Genomic DNA, 22,966 nt, shown 5'->3' with positions numbered 1-22,966 from the left:
GAGCATTTACAACACACAATTTGGGCCAAATTGTCACCCTCTCCCCACTGAGTTTTATCAGGCTTTTCCTCTGGCGCTTTCTGGAAGGTCGCAGGGTGAACTGGACCTCACAGGCACGAAGGGGAGGTGGGATAAGGCTTCCTTTGTGATATCTGCGACAAAGATCAAAGGTCGCCTAAACCTCTATAGGTCGTGATCCGCAATCCCTGTCTTAAGACACATGCGGCCCACCCCCATTGCACCTCCGCAAGAACAAAGCCTGTCAGCAGGGCCCTTTTCTCTCTGGCAAGGCCATTTAAAATGGCCAGCTAAAGGAACAACTAAATCAGGCCTCCAGAGACGAAACAGCAGGAAAGGAAACCTGGAGGAATCGGGGGAGGGCCACCATCAATTAAAGGAAGAAGGAGCCATGGTGCAATCTAAAACACCTTTTCAGGCGCTTGTTATATTCTTTCTTGTCCGATCTTTTTCCGTCTTCCTGAACCAGCCCCTGCCATCTCTCACACGGTCGCGCATCATATTCTGTCTCGTCTTCATCATTCGTCTTTCGCTCCCAGTCTCCGTGTCTCCATCATCTTCCGCATTTCTCTCCGCACTCCCAGAGGAGCACAGCTTGGAGCACAAAGAGACGAGCCAACCAATCAAAGCACAGAAGCAAAGAGCTCTGACCAACCAGGAGGTCACGAGTCCAGGGTCAGGGGTCAGGAGAGATAATGGGTGTAGAGTGGGCGGAAATTTCCTACCTCAAGGGACAGGAGCGTGTGTGTAACGTGTATATCTGTGTGTGTGTATGTGTGTGTGTTTACATATTATCTGGCGTCAGCGTTTACTCCGGCGGTGACCTGGACAAAAGTGGACAAACACACACCAAAGAGCACGAGGTATCGGCAGATGGTAGGCGGCGCGTCTTCTGACTCAACAGCCCGCATCTCGGAGCTTTTCATCTAATCAAACAAGCGTGTTGCTGCGATTCCAAATGTGTGCCGAGGGACCCGATTTTTAATGTTAAACTAATTTTACTACACGTGACCTGGAGGTGGCAACGTCCCCGTATCTTGGGATTTCTGAACGATTCAAGAACACCAAGAGTGACATAATCACCCAGCCATGAGATACAAAGTATGACCCAGTCAGTCAAAGGTCAAGCTAAGAAATGGATAGGAGAGGCACATGCCTCGTCAAGGAGACAGTACATGCCAGAATGTCATATGACCTCAGTGGAAAAGCTTGTGTTTCATGTTTTGGGCGAGTATTTGCCAAGGTCACAACATTGCCCCACCTTCGGGGCAAATTAGGTAACATTCGTGTGTCTGACCCATCTCAGTTAGTTGCGTTTGATGGATAGATTCTAAACGTATGTTTGTTATAATACTGCAAAGATTACCTTGTTTTTTACTGACCCGTTAGTCAGAGAATATGGGTAAAGGCTTGCTGAAATTTCCTAGAAGAAGAAGAAGTCCGGGAAGTCAAACTTCAACAAAATGGAAAAGTGAAATAAAGCTTGGAGACAATAAATCTCAACAGAACCCAAATTGGAATCTGAAAAATCGGTGGGATTCACGACTTCATGAATACCTCTCAATGGCGTTGAAGGTGCAGATTTTTTTGCACCACATAGTAGATTTTTAAAAAACGGAAACACTTTAATGCGACACGTTTTCAAGCCTTCAAAACCTTCCCACATCCCAAACAGGTCTGTCACAATCGTGAAGTCCGAGGCAACTTTATAGCTGTCACGCAAATAACTGCAATTAAAGGTTTAATTGTGTCCCTCTGTTCAATTTAAGTGTCGCTCTGGAATTTCGGAAATGTCAGCGGGGGAGGAACGGGGAAGAAAAGCGGACAAATTCAAATATTTCATGTGGCTGAAAAACCACTATTTGACGTCGCCATCGTAGTTTTAGGTTTTGCATCCAAATCGATGAGCTGCAGCCTGTCGGTTGGTAAAGACATTAATGGGAGTGAGACAGAAAATGTTGCTAAAATGTAGTGTCGTGCAAATATCAATACAACTGTAAATGAATGTGAATATACCTAAAATGTAGGTTGGTAGACATACACGCCGACAGCATAACCAAATTCAATGTAGTGATCAAGATTAATAGTGAACAATATGGAAAATAACAACAATAGAAACTCTTTTTTTCTCTTTTTAAAATAATCCCTTCCTGCAGTTATTCCTTCCAAGTGACGGCGGTGTGGTGCTCTCGTTGTCAGCCAACAGTGTGATTTATAGCATTATATTCGCTGTTCGAAAAGGAATCCCCCTGCATCAGTCAGCAGACGCTCAAAGATCCCCGCAGCACCAGTTAGTCTCATGATTTTAAAGCTTAATTTGTACGCGGTGAAAGACGCATTCAGTGGCTTCACTGAAACGAAAACACTAACAAGCTGTACACGCGCTCACATATTAGGCAATCAAATTTGTCGCCTGTGCCACTATTAGATTTACATAATAATATCATGGATGTAATGAAGTAAATGCAATCAAAAGATACATTATTGTCATCACTGGTGGAGGTGGAGCTCAGCGTGGCAGACTTATTATTGCCGTTTTATAACTGATTCAGAACCTCAGGAAACATTGTCAGAACACACCATTTGCTTTGATATTAAAGTCTGTCAGGTTTCTGGTTTATTTTTGAAAAATTCATTCCAGGGACACCCCAGACATCTGGAACGTATTTGGGTTGACAATCTTTATGCTTCACACTGAGCATCAACCACAAGCCCCCGCTGGTTCACATTCTGTGTGTGTAAATGAGGGGGCGGGGAGTTCTATCAGACAATAATACAATTGTTACATAACTAGTCCCAACACACAAAGAACAAACAGGAACTGGCTGCTTGCCATTTAGACTATTTTTTTTATTTTTAAAAGACTACATTGATCCATTTAAAAGTTCAATGCACTTCAGTGTTTAAGCAACGGTTATTAAAACGTTCCACCCTAAGGTCAGTGAGATAAAATGCAACTTGTATGACTTTATGTGAAAAAGCCAGTGCCTGACAAGCTGCTTCTGAAACTACCAACCTTTTCCCACCCGTGCGTCGCTGATGAAATTAGACCGTCAATGGGGTCCGAGAGGCTGCAACTTCAACAATAATAATGTAAATGAAGGGAGGTGACGTGCATGCTGGAGCAAGAGCGAGAGGTGGGGGTGCGAGCCAAAGAGTGAAAAGGGGAAGGGCAAAGTCTTCCACTTCTTCAAAAGAGGAGTGGAGTTTTCCTTTCTCTAAAATCCTTTAAATACCTCACCTACCCTCCCCCATCCTCCCCTCCACTCCCCCTCCCCTTTGACCCGGGGCCCTGCCCCCGCCAGAATTCAGCCGATGCGACCCACCCCTTTTCAAGGGCCAGCTGGACACCTCTAACCCCAGGCTCCCCAGCAGCCACGGACTGGTCACTCTCAAACCGGTTTAAGCTGATCAGCTCTAATAGCTGGGAGCCGCTCTGTGCTGCCGAGACACAGCTGTTCTCCCTGGTTTCTACTTAGTCTTTCTAAAAGATGGATGATGATGTATTCACAGGCTTTAATCATCATAAACAGAGTCTTGATCCAAGAGGGAGATGAATCAGGACGATTTACTTTAAAATCATCTATCGAACTGACCGCATTCAATTTCAGCACACCGCTTTAGAAGTTGTGTTACTCTTTTGAATGTTCCCGTTTGAGTTTCCGTCTCACCTGCACTGCCTGTCGTCCCTGCTGCGCATCTGCCAGCAGCTGGATGGTGATGGCCCGGCAGTCCTGCAAAGCATCCTGCAGGTAAACTGAAGTGTGGCCCATGTGACGGCCCAAGCTGCACTCCCTGCAGATAGGCACCGAGCAGGTTTCACAGAAGAACAAAACCACCTGAGAAACACAAGCGGACAAATTAGGTTTGCGCTCGGAATAGTAGGAATTGAATCGCCACCTGGTGGCGCAAGCATAAAGAAAAGTCCTTTAGCAGACCACGCGTTGATCACGGACCAACAAAAGATCGCATAATAAACAGGACAGAAAGACCCTAACAAGATGCTCCACAGCAAAGTGGCAAAACAGATATACATCTATATAAATCCCTGAGTGAAGTATCAGTCACTCCCTAAGACAAAGCTAACTCAATCTCATTAAAGAGAACAGACTATAAATGACTAAACAAACAAGTCCTCTATATGTCGATGTTCACGTCAATATGATCAATGTTCATTCTGGGCAATCTGGACATTTTAGGGATGCATGTTGAAAAGTCCTTTTAAGACAAGAAAAATCCTGATTATTAGAGTTTGTCCATATGTTTAATCTGCATTTCTAGAAACTGAAATAAGTTTTGAAAAATGTCGATGTAAACGCGTGCGTCGCTTCAGGCATGAAACGTGAACATATGTAGCATCAGGCCATAGTGGATTAAATGTGCTATATTTCCAGCTAAAAAACAGTGAAGAATGTCTTGGAATAGACACACATTTATATAACAAGACACGTGGGTTGTACAAGGTACAATTAAGTAAAAACAGTGTTGACCAAAACACCCCCCTGTCCCTTGGGACAGGAAGGAAAAACGTCATTTAACCTTTGCTGCTAAAAATGGAGCTTTGCTCTAAAGCCCCATGTCTGAATGCTGATTGGCTGTAATGGAAGGTTAATTAAATATGCACTGTGCATCATATCCCAAAGAGACACTGGATCAATGGCCTCCAGTAGCGGGAGAACTGAGTGGATGGAGAGGGGCCTGCAATCAATCCATCAATATTGGCGGTTCCCTTGGGGAGCAGCCTAATCTAATGAGTCCCACACACACACACACACACCTCCCTCTTTTATTTGACTTCCTCCTCCTTTCTGCCTTTGGCTCAACCTCCTCTTTGGATTCCCCCCCCCTTACTGTCGCTCCTTCTGCTGAGCTTTGGCCTCAACTACAGTCTCTGCACCATCCTGTCATTCATTGCCCTCCTCTGCTCTGCCTTCCTGTCCCATCCCTCCCCCGCCGACATCTCCTGAATTCAACAGGGAGACGGGGCACACAAAAGGGAGGAATGCAGCTGGGCTGGAGCAGAAGAGGAAGGTGATGGACATGCGGCCTGATGGTGTTAAAGTGTAGGATGAATTCTGATGAGGGACCGACTTGTACATAACAGCTGCAGGCCTGAGATCAGCAGCAATCAGAACGTGAAATGAAGCCGAGCCAACGGTGGTTACCTGTTGAATGATTTATTCTAATCCTCATTTACTAACAAGATAACAATAGGTTTAGAATTTCCCATAATGATCAATGTATGTCGAGCTAACATTCGTCGAGGGTTGGTCTAATTTAGGTCTCTGTGCCACTCAAAATATCAAACACTCCAAAGGGTAAATGAAACGGCTGACAGTTAAATCTCAATTAAGTGGAACATCCATTTTTCCCATAAGATTTTATACGACCCATCCAGAAATCAATATTAGTTCACGAGAGTGTCATCTCCCGATTAGAGTCACCGCTCACGTGTGCGGAAGCGCGGCCGACTGAGAAGCAGGATGGCCGAGAAGGCCGCTCGGGAGTCCCGTTTCATGAAGCAGATCCTCTGACAAACAACTGCAGATGCCTTCAGTGATACCTGCTGCCTATGAGTCATCGACAGCACACCAGACCTTGAGGTGAAACACACCCCTGCACACTCACGGGGTTGCAGATTACACAACACCTTAGAATACCGGTCAATATTATCGACTGGCACAGGATACACGCGCTTCCTCTTTCAAGGAAAGAGTCCCGTTCCTTCTCTGCTGAAATTTACACGTCAACCTCGCGTCATATCCAAGTTCTGCGTCTCGGGCTGAATCAAAGACAAAATAAAACTAGGTTTGGTGAAATGAGAGATTAAGCAAATGGGTTTTTTTGGGAGTGGAAATAGAGATTTTTCAGATGTGCTACTCAGGCGGCCATGTTTATACGCTGGATACCCTCACAGAGACAAAAGGACCCGGCAGACACTCGTCTTTTGCAGAAATGGAAAACAACTCAGAAAAGATGGTGAGCAGGTGTGGTGACGTGCTAACAAAGGTCGTAAATTCCACAGGAAACACCCTGAACAGGACGCCTTCAGGCACAAGTGATTCTCCTGCACGATCACACTGAACATGTAGCTAAATCAAAAACTACACGCTGGAGTTACGGCTCCAGCAGCCACAAACAGCGGAAAGGCAAGCTGGATGTGCATTTTGTGCTGAAATCAACACGGCATCACCGGCTGCAGAGATCTGAGCAGCAGGGCTCCAGCAGGCTGGGGGCGGAAGTGAGTTATTGGATTTCATTAGCGCACCGGATGCTTCTCATTCTCCCTCCCGTCGTACTGCACGGACCCATTCTTAGTTTTCCACGTAGACTCACCTACATCATCAAAATTTAAAAACAAAAAAGAAAACTGAAGAGTGTTGCTGAATGTTTTGCTTTTGCCAACATTTTACCTTTAATTTAAAGGAACTCGAGTAAAGCATCAACAGCTACTTGATCAAGAAAAATTATTTTAAAAATAAAATTGTTCATTTCTATCCAGATCATAGGCCAAAAAAAAATAAAATAAATAAATAAATAAAAAAATAAAATAAAAAATAAAAAAAAAAAATCAGTAATTTTTCAGAAAATACTTACTTCCAGCTACACCTTTATCAGCAAATATTAATAATTTGTTCACAGTAGCATAAAGAAATAACAAAAAGTATGTCCTCTAGCGCAATTAATTCATTAATTACGTACAGGGCTCCAACGACAGCACGTGATTCATTCATTCAGAAGTTAGAACATCAAAATGCAGACATGCACAGTTGAGTCGGGCCATGGTTACAGCTTGGCTTGGTCCTTTAAGGGGACCGCCACCCTTGTATGTATGTAAAATATATCCGCGCCACAACGCTGCGGACTGTGTGAGGAAAATGTACCAAACATGGCTGCAGAGCCGAATTCACTGCTCAGACTCGTCTTTAAGTCACCTGGATGGTGATTTTGTCTGATTAATTATACCAGTGACAGTCTGGAAATGATTCAAGTTGAACCTATGCCATTTTGTTGGTTTTTTTTTCCTAATGTAAACATGCGTGCGAGGATCTTGAAAATAGAAAAGGCGTGATTGTTGTGAGCTGCCTGGCTTTGTGTTCACACAGCGGCAGGATCTGCCACTTTTCCTCCCTCCCATCCTCCCCTCTGATGTACAGAGAACTGGGGGGGGGGGGGGGGGGGGGGGGGGGGGGCCACCAACTCGGCTAGCCATTAAAACCACTCCATGCAGCATTCGCTGCCTGCGTGCACAGCCGAGTGGGGGGAAGGGACGAGGGCCATGTAATGTCACACTGTGGTGCCAGAAAAACCAGAACGGCTCTGTGAAGTGCTAAAACAGGTTCAATAAAAGGAGAATACAGAAGAGGCAACTTCATCTGTTCAGCAACGGTGTGCAGTGGCTCGACTTTCTCTACCAAGACAGCCAAAAGTCATTTATTTAAGAGTGCCGCGAAGAGTCTCAATCAGAATCAGAATCAGAATAACTTTATTAATCCCTTGCGGGAACATAAACATGTTTGGAGTTTTTAGAAAGAAACTTATACCCAATCCTTTTTAAAAGTCTGTGGATCACCCCTGCTGATGATTTAATTTTATTTTGTAAACCGTGTCCGTGATTCAGGCTTGTGAGCTCTTTCATTAGCTGCCTTTCAACAGACAGAAACAAGACGGGTCAGAAAGGTACGGACGCCAACAAACAAACACAAAAGGGACATTTCTGAAGGCTGATGTCAGCTCTCCACATATCTGCCAGCTTCCCACCTTTATGCAAATGAGTTGCTTCTAAAACAATGGCAAAAATATTGCTAAAATTTAACCATAATTCAAATGAATAAACCCCAATTAAAACGACTACATCTGCAGACTGCTTCTCTCCGTACAGTAACCCATGTTGTAGTTTTTCCTTTCAAAAGAACAAGCACAACAACACGCTGCTACCAAGGAGAATGCAGATAAGACGGATTTGAACTTTCTTTTCAATCTTTCTTAGCTCAAAGAGATGCACTGCAAAGCCAAAGCCACGTCAGGTAAGACTCAAGTATTTGATGAATGCGTAACGCAAACACATCCCCCCTTTCAACACTTCAGGCGGACGCAGGTGTCTCAAGGTTCGAATTGAACAAAACTTTCCAACTTTCAGTGGAAACTGTTATTATTAAGCTTTGGGGGGAAAAAAAAAGCTACACCAGCTGCAGGAGTGTGTTTCCTGCACGGCCAAACCTACCACGGCAAGAGGGGGTTGTTAAAACCAAGCAACACCTCTTTAGTTGTTAGTGTGGAAGTGATCGATTTTAGTATGAGCAAAAGTCAAGCCAGTTTACAGAGGAAGGATCAGCAAAATGTCTCCACTAATGAGAGGCTAAAGAGTCAGCACCAGCCCTAAGACAGTCTGGTATGTTCAGGGTGAGTAATCTGAGGAATGCCTGATCCCAATATTCTCAGACAAACCCGGAAAAGCACCAGACAAAAGGGCTTTTTTAAGAAAATTACAGACACCTACCCTAACCTTTTCCACAAATCTTCTTACCCTCCCTCTTTTTTCCCTCCATCACTCCCTTTCTCTCTCACTGGCATTTTTCTTTCTCCTTCTTGACTACTGCTCCGCCCTCTTGAGGCAAACCCTGTTGGCTCGTTGCCACCGGACACTCCTGCCGATGTTTTGAAACTCTGCCAGATACAGCATGGGGGGGCGGTGGCTGTAAGCCGACGCTCTGATTGGGCAGCTCTGCAGCGGAGAAGGAATACAATCTGGAGTCAGCTGGTCTCCTTAGACAGCGAGCGTGCAAGTGGCTCTTTGAGATAAAGATAGAGATAAATGACAGCGAAGGAAAGGGTGGGACTTCGGCAACTGAGGCCCGATGGAGGAAAGAAGACGGGATTAAAAAAAAACAAAAAAAAAAAACAGGAGAGAATCAAAGCTGGGTTCATGAATCAATCAGTTGGAGAAACTGTGAATGAAATGTGGAGCAGCTGGGAACATAACAAATGTGCACGTGTGTGTGTGTGTGTGTGTGTGTGTGTGTTTAGCCACAAACTAGCTTTTATCAGTAAGGACATTAGACTGGGAAAAAAAAAAAAAAAAACACAGGAAAAAAAACAAATCAATAAATTAAAATTTGCATTAAGTCATACCAAAACTAGAATTTAACAATGCATGTAAATATGTTAGTTTGATCAAAATCCTACAAAAGTGAAGCCAGACTTACACACCCAGATAATACATGCAGGGGTGTGAATCACTCCTGCGTGGTCAAGGCACTCCAAAGTTTAAGGCTACGGCTACACGAAAACGAAACGAGGGTTTTTTTTAAAAAAAAAGGGTACGAAAATGATTGAGACCACACAGGGAAGCTTCTGTGTCCACATGGAAACGCGACGCTTGCTGAAAACGATGCAGTACACACGCCACACCTCTAGGTGCGCTGTAAGCCACCCCCACCGGTTACACCAGAACAGTAGAAGAAGCAATGCGTGTACGCCCCTACTTCTACCAGCGCATCGCCTGTAAATGTTCCTTCAACAACGCCGCTGTAGTTAGCAGTGTCTGCAGCAGTGCTGCTATCAATGTTGTGGGGTCCATGATGATCGCTGTCTGTCCTCGTTGTGTTGTCTTCTTCTTCCAGATTTTGAATGGAAGCCGCTTTTTGTTCTGGCCACTGACGTATGTGTATACGTCACTGCGTTGGTCATGTGGCTGTGACGCAGATGTAAACAAATCCGTTTTGGCTGTAACAATGGAAACGAAACGACGCCGTTCTCAGATCTTCCCACTCTGGAACCCGTTCTCCAAAACTATCGTTTTGGGGTACTGGGAACGCCGGCTGCGTGTGGCCGCAACAGCCAAACGATAAGAAAAAGTATCGTTTACAGTGAAAAACGTTTTCGTGTAGCCGTAGCCTAAACCTTTTTTTTTTTTTTTTTTGCATCTGTAAAAAATGAACAGCTTATTATTACAGCCCTATTCCTCCTTAAAGCTGCTCTCATTCACATAGTTTCCTGTTTCTCTTGTCAGACGACAAAACTCGTCAATAATTACGATTAAAAAAAAAAAAATCTGCCCAATGAGACTTTTAGGCATTTCACGCCTGCCGCTCTGCTGTGATAAAATCCTGCTTTTCAGAACCACACTTTCTCATATGGTCAAAAAAAGCCCGTCAATAACTCCATTCCCTTCCAGTACATGTATACTGGGACAAAGACGGAGGTCCATTCGACCAGCCAATTCCAACCCTAACCGTGGCTTGACTCCACTTAGCATGTAACCACGCTAGCTGTGCATTTAGATTGCATAGTAAGCAACCCAAATGCTTAATGCTCCTCAGCTCGATTAAGCGCTACATAGTCAGAGTCAGACAACTCTTGCAAAAACAACAGTAACGCGAGATGCAAAGCTAGCCAAAGCAACATGTTTAACACTGGGAAAAACACCTGGTACAGGAGTGTGTTTCATAGCACCATGAATAATAAAACTTCATGTGATTCATCAACATCTTCTTCAGTAGTAAACTAACAAGCTGCAAAAGTTGTTGGAAGTAACTTAAGTTGTATTCTTATTCCTTTCTTTAAAACCGTTTTGGTTGTTTGTAGCTCTCACTGGATTTTCCTATCAGCCAATACTCTGCCACCGGCTGTATCCAACACGTGCAGAGACCTGGCAACAGTCTGACTGGCTTAGGGTTGTAAGGACAGGTTAGGGATGGGAGGTGAGGAGAGGTTTTAGATCAGCATTGCCTAAAATTTTCTAAACAGAACAACAATGGTACAGCTATGTAAAAGCACTAGATTCCAGGTTACCCACGCTGTTTTAGATGCGAAATGTCTCAAACTCTTGTGCCTGACATATTTAACTCTTGACTCTTGAAAAAGTGCGCGCAATCAAATAGATACAGTCCTTAGGTTAACTTCAATTTTAGGGAAGTACTTCATGCTGGGAACAGCACCAGTGGATTATCCAAGCTGCTAAGAACTCTGAAAGGCCTTCCAAAGCTTGTAACGTATACCAAAACTTCCAGCGGACAAACTGTATCTGGAAGCTGCGCAGTGTCCCTCACGCAGGGAGGAGAGCTTTAAAGTTAAATGTGTTAATAGCACAATTCTTTTGAGTGAGGTCAAATAATGGCCAATTAAAACCCCATTTGGGCCCAACCGCTGAGAGGGAAGCTGCACAGGTTCCAGCTTTTGAATGGGGTTTAAATCCTGTTGTCAAAGGGAATGTGATAAATGCCTTCCTTTCAAACCATAAAATTTATATGGACAAAAGTCCTCAAATGGACATCAAAGCTAGGACACACACACGTACATTTCCCTTTAGCCTACATGAAACGCGCAGGAAACAAGGAATGCTCTCTAATTACTGGGCACATGTTGCACATTAAAACCCTGGAAGTCCAACTTCATATAATCGAACTCTGCTGCCTGCGTGGAAGGGCGCGCACGCTGAAATCCTCTTCAGGGGATAACTACCTACAGATGGAAGATGCTCTCGGAAAAGAAAAACGCCGCCGCCACACACTCCCACACTCGCATCCAGGAGTGATGAAACGTAATCACTAGTCCCTTAACAGCAACAGCTGCTAAATCATGCAGGAGATTTTCTGTATCTGCGACGTCCTTTGTCTCCGACACAGAACAGACAGGCCGAGAGTGCTGATGAGAAAGGCAGGAGTCGGCAGAGGAAATACCCAGTATGTGTTATGTGTGTGTGAGAGGGAGAGGGAGAAGGGGAAAGAGAACCCAGGAGGTATAAACTCAAGTTACAGGAATTCCTCTGGACTTGTATCAGCGTCAGTGTTGGGTTAGGTTTCCTTGCAAACATTCTCCACTAGTGACCTCCAAGGCGGGGGGAGTAGAACAGGGGTTCACAAAGCCAAGCAAGCATGTGTTTCAAGCGATAACCCTTTACTACAGAACAGGACAATAGAGCTGTAAAATACACAAATAAAAAGCCAGAATAGTAGAAATGCGAAACAACCCGCAGCAACATTCCTAGACCTCCCAGGAGAATCAAACATCTCACTGTCCTTCGTGCGTTAACGTCACACAAACTGGGCCCTTCAGGAGATACAAAAGCATTAGAGGGCCATCAAACTGATTAGTTCAACTTCAGATCATCCCTAAAGCACAACGCATTTCTGCCCCCCCATTGCCCAGCAACCACTTTCTATCAGACCGCTCCAGTAGCCCCTCACCCCGTCAACACGTAGACCAGTTGGGAGTGAGTGTGAGTGTGAGTGTGTGTGTGTGTGTTGCTGTGAAGTCGCGAGCGTGTGCAGCCATGCACGTAGCCAGGGCAAGAACAATTCAATCTAAAGAGCGGAGTGACATTTCGTAGGATTAACATATCATTAGCCGTCTCTCAAATGGGGCCCGTAATTCATTTGTATGTCGGAGCGTGACATCACAGCGAGCAGAGGGCGCTCCTTTGATGTAATCCAATTTTCCATTTTAAACTTCACGCACACAGCGTGGGACACCCTGCATGCGAATGTGAAAAAAAAGTGACATCAGCGCTGCTTAGGTAGGCCTGCGCCCACTCTCGAGCACATATACCCTGCGTGTTCTTATCAGCGTGGAGCCGACTCCCTTCGCCACTGATAAGACACCAAGGAGTCTTATCTTCCACCTGAAATTCTTCCTTTCGGTGGCAGTTTTTTTTTTGTCTCCATCAGTTGGGAAGCAACAAGGTTCTACAGTTTCTTCATTTTCTGTGCTTCAATGACCCTCATTGGAAATAGCAATAGGTTAAGTTTACAGATTTGGGGGAAACTCAAGCCACAGCAAGTAAACTCTACAGTCATCATTCCACAGCGTTCATAAAAGAAAGACAAAAATTCGTCTCTCTCAGTCTGAGAAAGATCAGGTTAAATATGAAGTTGCTCAAATCAGTATTAATGAGGATAGGTCAGAGAGTTTTTTGCATATCTGTTTTCCATTCAAACCCATCCATCTTGTCCGTTTTTTTCTTTAAGATCCTCTCCGACTGTGGCGATGTAAACATTTATGTCAGAGATGACATACGAGCAATTTGTCACAATTATCAGAAGCAGTGGAGAAGCAACAAAAGACAATCAGCAAGAAAACATTATACACCATTAGGCTTGAATTGTGAATACAGCCTTTTCTTTTTCCTTTTATTTCAAGCGAAGAAGACATGGCTGTAGATAATAACATCAATTATTTGCCCAACAGATGCTAAACAAACATGCACAATGACAACGTCTTGAAAACCCGAGTGTCCAAATGGAATGCAGTCATTGCTAATGCCATTACTTACGCCCGTGTTAAATCTCGTTCCACTCCTCCACAGACCAGGACCATTGTCTAAGACTTATGAGCCATTGTGGGCTGATGAGATCCTCTTTAACAGGTTAACCAAGTTGGCTTTTTAATTAACCCCTCGCTGGACACGTTTCATCTTTAATCTCTGCCAAGCAGAACCAGACTGAACGTCCACTCTTGGGAAACAGCACGCAGAAAACGTCTTTTCTTCACGCCTGTCACAGTTGTTAAAATAACCGACTAATGGAAATTATTGGCACCAACTGCAATCGTTGTGCGTTATCAACAGAATGGCCTAAATGAAACTGACGACAACGTTTTGTTCTTCAGCATTTTCTGCCATTTCTGCCAGCTGTTTGGCAACGACTAAAAAGGCTTGAGCCGTTTTATTTTAAGGGCAGCAACAGAGAATATCAGATGTTAAACAATGAATTGTACTTGACACACAATTCAGCTTGATGTATATGGAGCCTGCATTCAAAACTGCATTGTGTGTGTGTGTCCAACACTAGCAGAGACGGTGGAGGCTGCACAGCCATCAGCCACAACTCATACAGATAGATACAGTTAAAAAAAAAAAAAAAAAAAAAGTGCTATTGGAACCAATTATGGTGAAACTGATTGATCTGTCCAGCTCTAATTTATGCCAAACAACCAGAGGAGAGCCCAATAATTTAGGGCAGATTTGTCACACAGGAAAAAAAAAGAAAAAGGAAAAAAAAAGCAATTATTTCACAAAATAGCAACCAAATTGTTCATCGTAAGAATTTACCATTTATGGGCGGGGGGGGGGGGTTAAAGACTTGTCATATAAACTGGAGTTTATATAAACACATGGAGTATCATGGGATCTATTTATTCATTTCTGATCGTCTTTGAAAGACCAAGCAACCTAGAACACCACATACTCCTCTCATAATGGAACGAGGACCAAAACACTTTATGTCAGCCTTGCAGAACCAGCCCAGACAAAAGCGTGCTCGCCGCCTCGTGCCCCCGTTACGAGTCGCACTTGGGAACCCTTTAAAAGGCTACAGCTGATAGCCAGCTGAATGCAAGCCTCTCAGGATGTTCCTGCGCATACCATGGACTTTATTCCAAAGCACAATACAGAAAGAATACATTAAAAAAAGAAAAGAAACCAACAAACTAATCCTCTGTGATTACGAGGATTTGAAATTGGAATGTAATTGGCAACTACGACAAACAAAAACAAGTCGAGGCTGGTTTCTAACCAGCAGAATGACGAAGCACACGGGGGAATTTTAATATATGATGGACTTAGAGCTGGATGATGGACAATGGCTCTGCTTTCTCAACGCTCACAGGTAAAGAAAGACTAGCCCTCTCCTGTGTCATTCCCTCCCCCAGGCCAGAAGAACACCGAGTGAGTGAGAGGGAAATGAGGCCCTTACTGGAAAACTGAACCTGCCTATTTACTGGCAGTGGAATGGGGGGTGGGGGTCACCCAACAAAAAATAAGAATGGAAAAAAAAAAAAAAAGATAGAAATTTGAAGAATAGTTTTCTGCGTTTTTTTTTTGTCACAAGTTGACTGATCTGAAGTCTTGACAAAAACGAAGAATCACTCATTTGGAGGTTTTGTTTTACTTCGATTCGTTGGGTTCTAACAAACACCAACTCTGGAACCCAGTTAAACTAATAACAAACATCTGTCTGTCTGAGTGAAGGAGGGACAAGCTTTACCACAAAGCAAAAGAAGCGACGAGACCCCGCGTTTTCAACTCGCGCCACTACAGCATTTTTGATCCACACTCGGAAGATATGAATACGAAAAGGTGAACGCGAATGGCAAAAACTGGAAAAAACATCCGCTGATGAGCAAAATAAGTTTACATGCTCGGCTGAGGAGGTTTTGGCTCATTCTCAGGGAGACTCTGTATAAAGGGGAAATGGAAACAACTGCAAATCATTTGAGACCTGGCAGAGATCAGAAAGATCTCAACACGTCCATTGCTTCAACAACCGCTCAGAAACATGCTCACTCATGCAAGCAATTTCACAATTGCACAAAGGAGGAGGCTTCCCCTTGGAGAAAGGTCTCCCTGGTTCTGAACTAAGTAGTATTAGTTTTTTTCCCCCCTCTTTGACGTTCGTTTTCCAGTTACAAAAACTACTTCTTCTACTGAATTGCAACCACAAGCTGTGGAGACTGTACCACCACCCTCGGGCAACATTAAGCAGCCTACTCTATTAGTTTCAAACCAGTTATTGGAAACATACCTAACTCGCTTCTTTTTGCACTTTTTAGGGATTGCATCTTGTTTGTTTCGCTACTGAATGGAAACACGGCTAATATCAGTCTGTAACCGCTGTGGCACAAGTACATGTAGCTTTAAAATCTTGAAACATTGCTATTTTACGCCACAATTAGCAAGTATGGTGATGATATCTAAAGTGTGGGTAGAAATATACTAATGTACACACACTTAACTACCAGGTCACAATTAAGATGACAGCTTTATGAAGCAAGAGCTTTTTTAACTTCTGAGTTGCACCTCTGGTCACATGCAGGCAGTAAGTCATTGCAGGCACCGCAAGCTTGTTTTTCGAGGTTCTGTTAGCAATGAATGGCATCCTGCTGGGTCGGCAGTGTTTAAATGCAGGCCCAGGCAGTAAGGCGCACACATGCTACTGTAACTTAAAAGATTGATGTGTAACCACAATCTGCTCTTGGTTACGTGGAAAACTTAACACTGCTTTGAGTTCTGCAGTAGATTAATTGACTGACTTACTACAATGCGCCGCCACTATATTCTCTGGAGGAATTAGGGGAGCAGACTTGGCCAAACGTTTAATGACGAGCAACTCAGCCAAAAGAGCGACCATTTATAAGTCTTGAGCAGGGTGAAGAACTTCTCCAAGCTCCTCAACAGAAACCAGAAGTATTGCAAATATGGCATTCCAAGACCTCCTACTAATGCTATTTGTTATACTTCCTGACCAGATGACTAAACCAAGAAAAAAAAATGGTTTCCTGCTACACAGGCCTTTGTAGTTTGCTTTGCCTACAGCAGTGGGGAAAAAAACCAAAAAAAACACTTTTGAATTCTAACTTGTCTTTTCCATTATCTAAAAAAGATAGGTCTTCACAAATAGTCCATGGACAGGACTTCAAACACTCGCAGAAACATGTGTGCAGTTCCTACAGGGGCCTCTCTCTGCCTTGAATGGATGGTGTGGTACAGATTAACCAGACTCTGCGTGTGTCTATGCCCTATAAGCGTGTGTGTGCACATAAGGCCTTTGTGTGTGTGCGTGTGTGAGAAAATCCAGCTCAACACGCGTGCCTGTTCCTCTCCAGGGAACTAGGTGAAGAGCCACTCAGCTCCCTTTGAAACTAAGGCCATATGGCTCGCAGCATGGTTCTATACTACACACACATAATGCTATTATGCTATAGGAGCATCTGTGAATGTATGTGTGGGACTAATGCAGAAGGTTTAGATTCCACGGCACAAAAAACACACCCAAAGTTATAGCATTTGTGAATGGGTTGACCCCCCTTCCCCTTCCCTCGCCTTTAGTTTCAACAGTTTGTAATGTGAGTAAAGTTCTGTGCTCTACTCACCTCGCTTTCATGGTGCTGGCAGAAACTCATGCGGTCCTGGAACAGAGACAGCAGGGCAAAGTTGTTCTGCAGGGACTGGGCGAGGGACACGGACACCCCCGACTGGCCCGCGTTGCTGTTGACCCGGCCGAGGTGGAGGCTCTCTCCCTGGCGCTCAATGAAGTGGTCCTTAGTCAGCCGCACCCGCTGGTGTGCCCGCACACAGTTGTCACAGAGGTACTCCTGGCAGTCAAGGCAGTGGGATGTAGCTGGGTTCTCCTCGTCACAAGAACTGCACTGAGGCTCTCCCACATTGTGCGGGTGCAGCAGGCCTCCATGCGGGTGATGGAAAGCAGAGGACACCCCAACTAACCCTCCTCGGTGATGGTGGAGGCCATTCTTGTTTTGGATCTGCTCTTCTGAGCTGACCACCACATCCAGCAGGTTGCTGAAGAGGAAGTTAGAGGAAGGCAGGGAGTCCACCCCGGCCTCTGAGATGGAGAACTTCTGGTCGCAGGTGGGGCACCGCAGCTTGAGCGGGTCACTGGGACTGCGCTGTCCCTCCAGGCACTGCCTGCAGAAGGTGTGCAGGCAGGGCAGGACGAGAAGCCTCTTTGAGGTCTGGCTGGAGGACGACGAGTTATGCGAGGAAGATGATGAGGTAGAGGAGCTGGAGGAAATGGGAGCCGAGGAGCCGCACAGCTCCTTGCAGAGCGGGCACGTCTGCAGGTCCGAGTCTGGAAACGAAGCCATCTGCAGCGAAACAAGGCTCAGTTCACAACACGCGCAGGAATGAGGTCGAGTCATTCATTTGAGGATATATCAGCCCGTTGTGTTACACAGAAGATAATGTGGCATTTGAGGTGGATTCATGGGACACTGACAGTCGGATCGCCTGGGAAACGCTGCTAGTTGGTTTTTGGAGTTTTAAAATCTATATCATGCAGTTTTTGTCGGATGCAAAAACAAAGAGGTATAGCAAGTGCTCGGAAACGGTTCCATTAAACGTAGCTACAAACATAACTAAATGCGAGATATGTTGCGCTCAACTCGGCGGTTCAAGGAAATAACCCGCGTGCCTGTCTACAGTAAAAAGGACGCGATGACGGAGCGCGAGTCTCGGGTTAGGTGTCCCGATTGTGTTTCATTTAACAAACCCGAAAACGGAGTGACACCGGGTCGGCGTTGAAGTACTGGAAGCTGCCTCTCTCCTCCCCCACAGCAGCACCTAGACTAGCGACACGCAATTCATACTTCCCCTACTCCCCACTTTAGGAAAAACCAATACAACCACACGAGCCTAAAGTCCACCACGGGGGTCCGTTCACGCAGAGTCGGGCGCAGGTCGTTTGGAAGTCGCAGCGCGAGCCTTGGACCGAGAGACCGTGAATTATTCATCAAAGCAGCGACCTTATAGTGCGCCTCGGGTCACCTATATGCCAAATAACAACCACAGCGTGTCTCTGACAAAGCCAAAACATCTGACAGGACGTCTATCCCTTGCCTCTGAGGGTGAATTCATCGGTCCACTTCATGGAGAGGCCGCTTCCAGCTCTCCTTCCCCGTTCAGTCTGTGGCTCCCTGCGCGGAGGAATGCGCAGGGTTTTCTCCTCCCAGGCAGGATAGCAACAAAAACCAAAAGAAAAATGGTGTCTTTGCAAACAGGAAAATCTCGGTCAATCACGCCCGCCTCCTCGGAGTTGTCGTTCTTTGCTGATTAACGATCACACAAACACAAAATATAAGCCATCTCACGAGCGCGTGTTGCACGGGCTTCGGCCCCTCGAGCCGCTCTTATCTGGATGAGGGGAAAAAATGGACCTACTTCCGTCCTAAGGGAGGAGAGAGGGGTGTGTGCCAAAGGCTCTGGGGGAGTGTGGTCACGTGAGAACGCGTGCGTGCCATGGCGCAAGTGAGCGATGGTCAGCTGAGTGACAAGCGTGTGCACAGTTTTGCTTCAGCTTTATCTTGGTAAAAGTTGAGGGGAATGAAACGGGACAAAAAGCCGAGTTGTTCTTTTTGATTGAATTCGCCTTTCCGCGAGGATAAATAAACAGACTGATGGTCAGACAGCAGTTCAGGAATTTCTGTCTCTGACTGGCTGGTGGACTGATATGGGTGGAGTTTAGACTGGCTAATGGCTACTTCGGTAACCTTTGGGCCTTGGAATGATTTGTTTTCCGTTTCAAGGCAACGGGATTTAGACTAACTTCCACCATGATAAAAAAAATAAATAAATAAATCATAGCGAATGCAGACAAAATAGTGAATTAGTAAAATTGCTTTATTTTACGTTTGTGTGTGTACGGAAGGCAAGAAGACAGTAGAAAACTCAGCTTTATGTCCTGAGAATCATTTCGCCATTGTCCAACCTTACACGTATTCATTTGATTTAAATGTGCTACTTGTTGGAGTTTTGAAACGTCTTTACTGACTTTATTGTCACTTTATGTCAATTAAATGACTGTTGAAGGGGAGCATGTGCCTGAAAAGGGACCGAGTCAGTTGTTGGAGCTACACTTTTAAACATACTATATGAGTTCTGAGCCACAGTCCAGACAACAGGTGTTGGGGAGGAGAGTAGAGTGGGTTCTAGTTATTATAGAGTATCCACGGAGTTGTTGGAGTTCATGAATATGAAAGAGTAGAAGTCTACTGTGGTATTTCCCTGTTGGCACCCTGATTGTGCAGGGAGCTTTGAGAGAGCTCATTTCAACCCCTCTGACTATTAATATTGAAAAGGTCACTTGGATGAGCTCTTAAAAGTTATGAAGAAGCGATTCACATTAGTTTGCAATTCAAATGTCACTTTACAGGTTCCCTCTTTACTTTCATCCAACCGTGTCACATTTTTAAAGTCTTGTGGTGCGTGGGTATCTATTTAAAGAGATTGATATGTAGCCGACTGATAGACTGTAATGTAAACTTACATACGCAATACACGCTCACTCTCTTTTCTTATTAATTTCCTGTACTTCTGTGCTGCTTTTTTTTGTCTACTGTAATTGTTCTGCCCTCAGGCAACATGAGGATAACGAACACGAATAGCAAAAAGAAAAGAATTATGATCTCTGTCAAGGCGATAACTAACTAATAAAGCAGTAGTGGTACAGGACAACCATTGAAGTGGTCAACTGCACGTCTTATGGAATTATGGTTTGGTTATTATCTAAGTGAGATCATATGAGTCATTTAAGTAGGTTAATTTGACACAGATTTTTCACGTTGCTCCATGCTCCATTTATCTCAAGGTTTAAAGAAAGAACGACGGCGATGGTGCTTGATTTACAGTAACCAAGGGTGAATTAAAGGATGAATGGTTTGAAAACATTCCGTGAGTTTTTTACAGGCCATTCATAAATCTGCTGCAGCAGACACTCATGTAGCTGAAGAGTCCCTGCGGCCGCGCCTGCGGAGTTAGACTGAACTGTATCACGTGACAGACACAACATCAGTCCTTGGATGCCAAGATGTGAGGGTCGGTCAAGGTTGCCGTGAGAGATTGAATGAGGTGGAGAATGTGATTAAGACAGTACAGCCATGAGCGAAACAAAATCACACAAACAAGCCTGTGTTCTGATTATCTCTATCCCTAGATGACATGTACGTAGGCGCCTGTGTCCTCACTGGCATGTGATCGAACTGAACGGCCGCTTAAGAATTTTAAGATTTAGTAGCATCCCCTCTGACATTAATGGACTCAGACCACAACATGAAGGTCTGCAGGGTTTTTTTTCCCCATGTTTGCTCACCTCTGAGCTCCCATCTCATGACTGTCTCGTAGATTAGGAGATGTTTAGGAAATGGGAAGTCATCCTTCACAGCCTCACTTTGTCTCTGTATCACTTAAGTGCGTTTAGACATTGTAAAGGTCACAAAAACTTTGCTGCAGCGGATGGTGGACTTAACACATGTCTAAAGTGAAGCGAGAAAGGCTGCGAGTTGAGAAGTGATTACACCATTGGTTTGTGTAAGAAAGTGAGATGGTGTAATAAGTTAAGAAAGAGGCAGTTAGATTTTGCATAGAACACCTGAAACCATCGGAGCAGGGGTAGATTTTCACCAATGCAACAATAAATCTTTTCAATCTTATTCGCAGTACACTGAACTGCCCCTCATCTGCATTAATAACTGTTAAAGTCTTCTCATTATAATCCAGCACTACCCTCTGGTGGTTGATTGGCTCTGTAGCACAACAAAGATTAAGAAAGAGATATCTATGGTCATATCTTGCACCTCCTTATAAATATAAATATTTGCTCCTCCAGGGGAACATAAAAACTTTAATTTGCAGTTAAGTGTAGGGATACATTTGATATATATATATATATTTATAAATAGATCCTGACTGATATGACCAAATACTGATTTGCTCATTTGAACATTTTTGTGTGTTTGAGACCTTCACCGCTGATCAGCCACAACATTGAAACATCCTGGCATTTACATAGATGTAACTACAACGCTTGCCACTCATTCCAAAACTTTTGCAAATCAGTGACAACCCCCTCTATAATGCAACTGCACTTGTCCTGGGGTACAGCAGTGCCTGTTACCAGTGCTGTCCAGTATGGAGCTCTAAACAAAACAAAAAGTATTGGTGCTCATGTGCTACATACATCCTTACAAGTCACGCATGCCAATGAAAGGAAGCTACCAATGCTGGTTTAAAGGCCAAAGGGATTTCTTCTCGTACCTTTTAACATCTGCTGTGAGTTAACATGCCAGTGGAAGAGTTTTTCACTAAATGGAGCAGCTGACTGAGTTTTTAAAAAGCCAATTAATGCCCCAAAAAGACCCCAAATAGATGAAAAGAAAATGCTGTGGACTTTGGGTGGCAGCATGTCAGTAAAGGAGGTGGAGGAGGTTTAAATCATCTCTTCCCTAAATCCACATGGGTAACATAAGACCGCTAGAAAATAAAATGGACGAGCTTGCAGCACTCACAAGGACAAAGCGGGGCTGTGGAGAATGCATTGTAATGTTTTTCCACACAGACATGTTAGCAGAAGCATAAAGCGGACTCAAACACCTTTTGACCCCGCTTTCAGATTATGTAGGCAAACCGCAACATCAGAAAGAGCGACAAAAAAGCAAAGTAGGAGGCATTGTAGTGCTTGTTAACGGATGGTGTAATCCTGGACATGTCACTGTGAATGAGAAAATTTGTACTGAGACAGTTCACCTGTATTAAAATAGGAGCGGTGCGTATTTCACCCAGTTCCCCTCCAAACATATAACACGTCATTAGTTGAGATGTTGACAGGCTTCAAACACCCAAACACATTCATGGCAATCTCTGGAGATTTCAACTACGTTCCTTTTTTTTCTACCAGAGAAAATAAAAAGTTTCATTTTTTGTTAGAGATGCATACAGCTCCTCTGAACATCCACCATTAGGAAAATCAAACGATAATCTGGTACTTGTTCAGCAGCAACCTGTGATCAAACAGCATCTTAGACACTCTATGAGCCACATGGTGATGACATCAGCGCCATGACTAAGCGTGTGACAGCTTAGTCAGCTTATATCGGCATCCTTGTGGATACTATCATCCCCACAAGGATAGTGAAGTGCTTCTCCAACAACAGATTGAGGAAAGTCTAGACGGAGCCAATGACCTGAACATCTTGTCAAATATGTTTAGTTCAAAACAACACACAGCGTTATCCTCAACTGCATCCTACTACGAGGACCTCACACACTCTCTGGATCCACAGCCTTTCTCTCACACCCCTACAGAAGCACCCTGCAGCTCAGTAATGGACATTAACAGCCTAACCAACAGCCCCCTCCCCAGCCTGTCCGTCGGTCTGTCTCCAGCAGTCAGCTGAAGAAGCAGCTGAAGGGACTGAACTGCAACAAGGCTGCCGGGCCAGATGGTGTCCGCCTCAGTTTCCTGAAGGCCTGTGTGGAACAACTATGTGGGATTCTATTCAACCTTAGCCTTGCATGACAACAACTACAGACCAGTTGCTCTAACACCCCACATCATGAAAGTCCTGTAGAGATGGTAAATGATCCACTTTCAAGACCCACTACAGTTTGCTTATTGTCCTGGGTTTGGTGTCAAAGATGTCATCGTCTACCTGCTGCAAC

At 44.5% G+C, this 22,966-nt stretch overlaps 1 protein-coding gene across 2 annotated transcripts in view; it reads right to left on the bottom strand.

Annotated features, from left to right (window-relative positions):
- Nucleotides 1-18,660, bottom strand: part of trim71 (tripartite motif containing 71, E3 ubiquitin protein ligase) — a 33,127-nt gene extending 14,467 nt beyond the window's left edge. The window contains exons 1-2 of one of the 2 annotated variants that reach the window (XM_075449925.1): nucleotides 16,888-18,660; nucleotides 3,690-3,857 (exon numbers count right to left, since the gene is read on the bottom strand). In XM_075449925.1, coding sequence (XP_075306040.1) covers nucleotides 3,690-3,857; nucleotides 16,888-17,673 — 954 coding nt within the window. In that variant the 5' untranslated portion in view covers nucleotides 17,674-18,660. The remainder of the gene's footprint in view (nucleotides 1-3,689; nucleotides 3,858-16,887) is intronic. The other variant, XM_075449926.1, reaches the window with a different exon arrangement.
- Nucleotides 18,661-22,966: the final 4,306 nt, after the last annotated feature.

Source organism: Odontesthes bonariensis, chromosome 18, assembly GCF_027942865.1.
Source record: "Odontesthes bonariensis isolate fOdoBon6 chromosome 18, fOdoBon6.hap1, whole genome shotgun sequence".
NCBI lineage: Eukaryota > Metazoa > Chordata > Actinopteri > Atheriniformes > Atherinopsidae > Odontesthes > Odontesthes bonariensis.
This window is presented reverse-complemented; position numbering and strand designations above follow the sequence as displayed.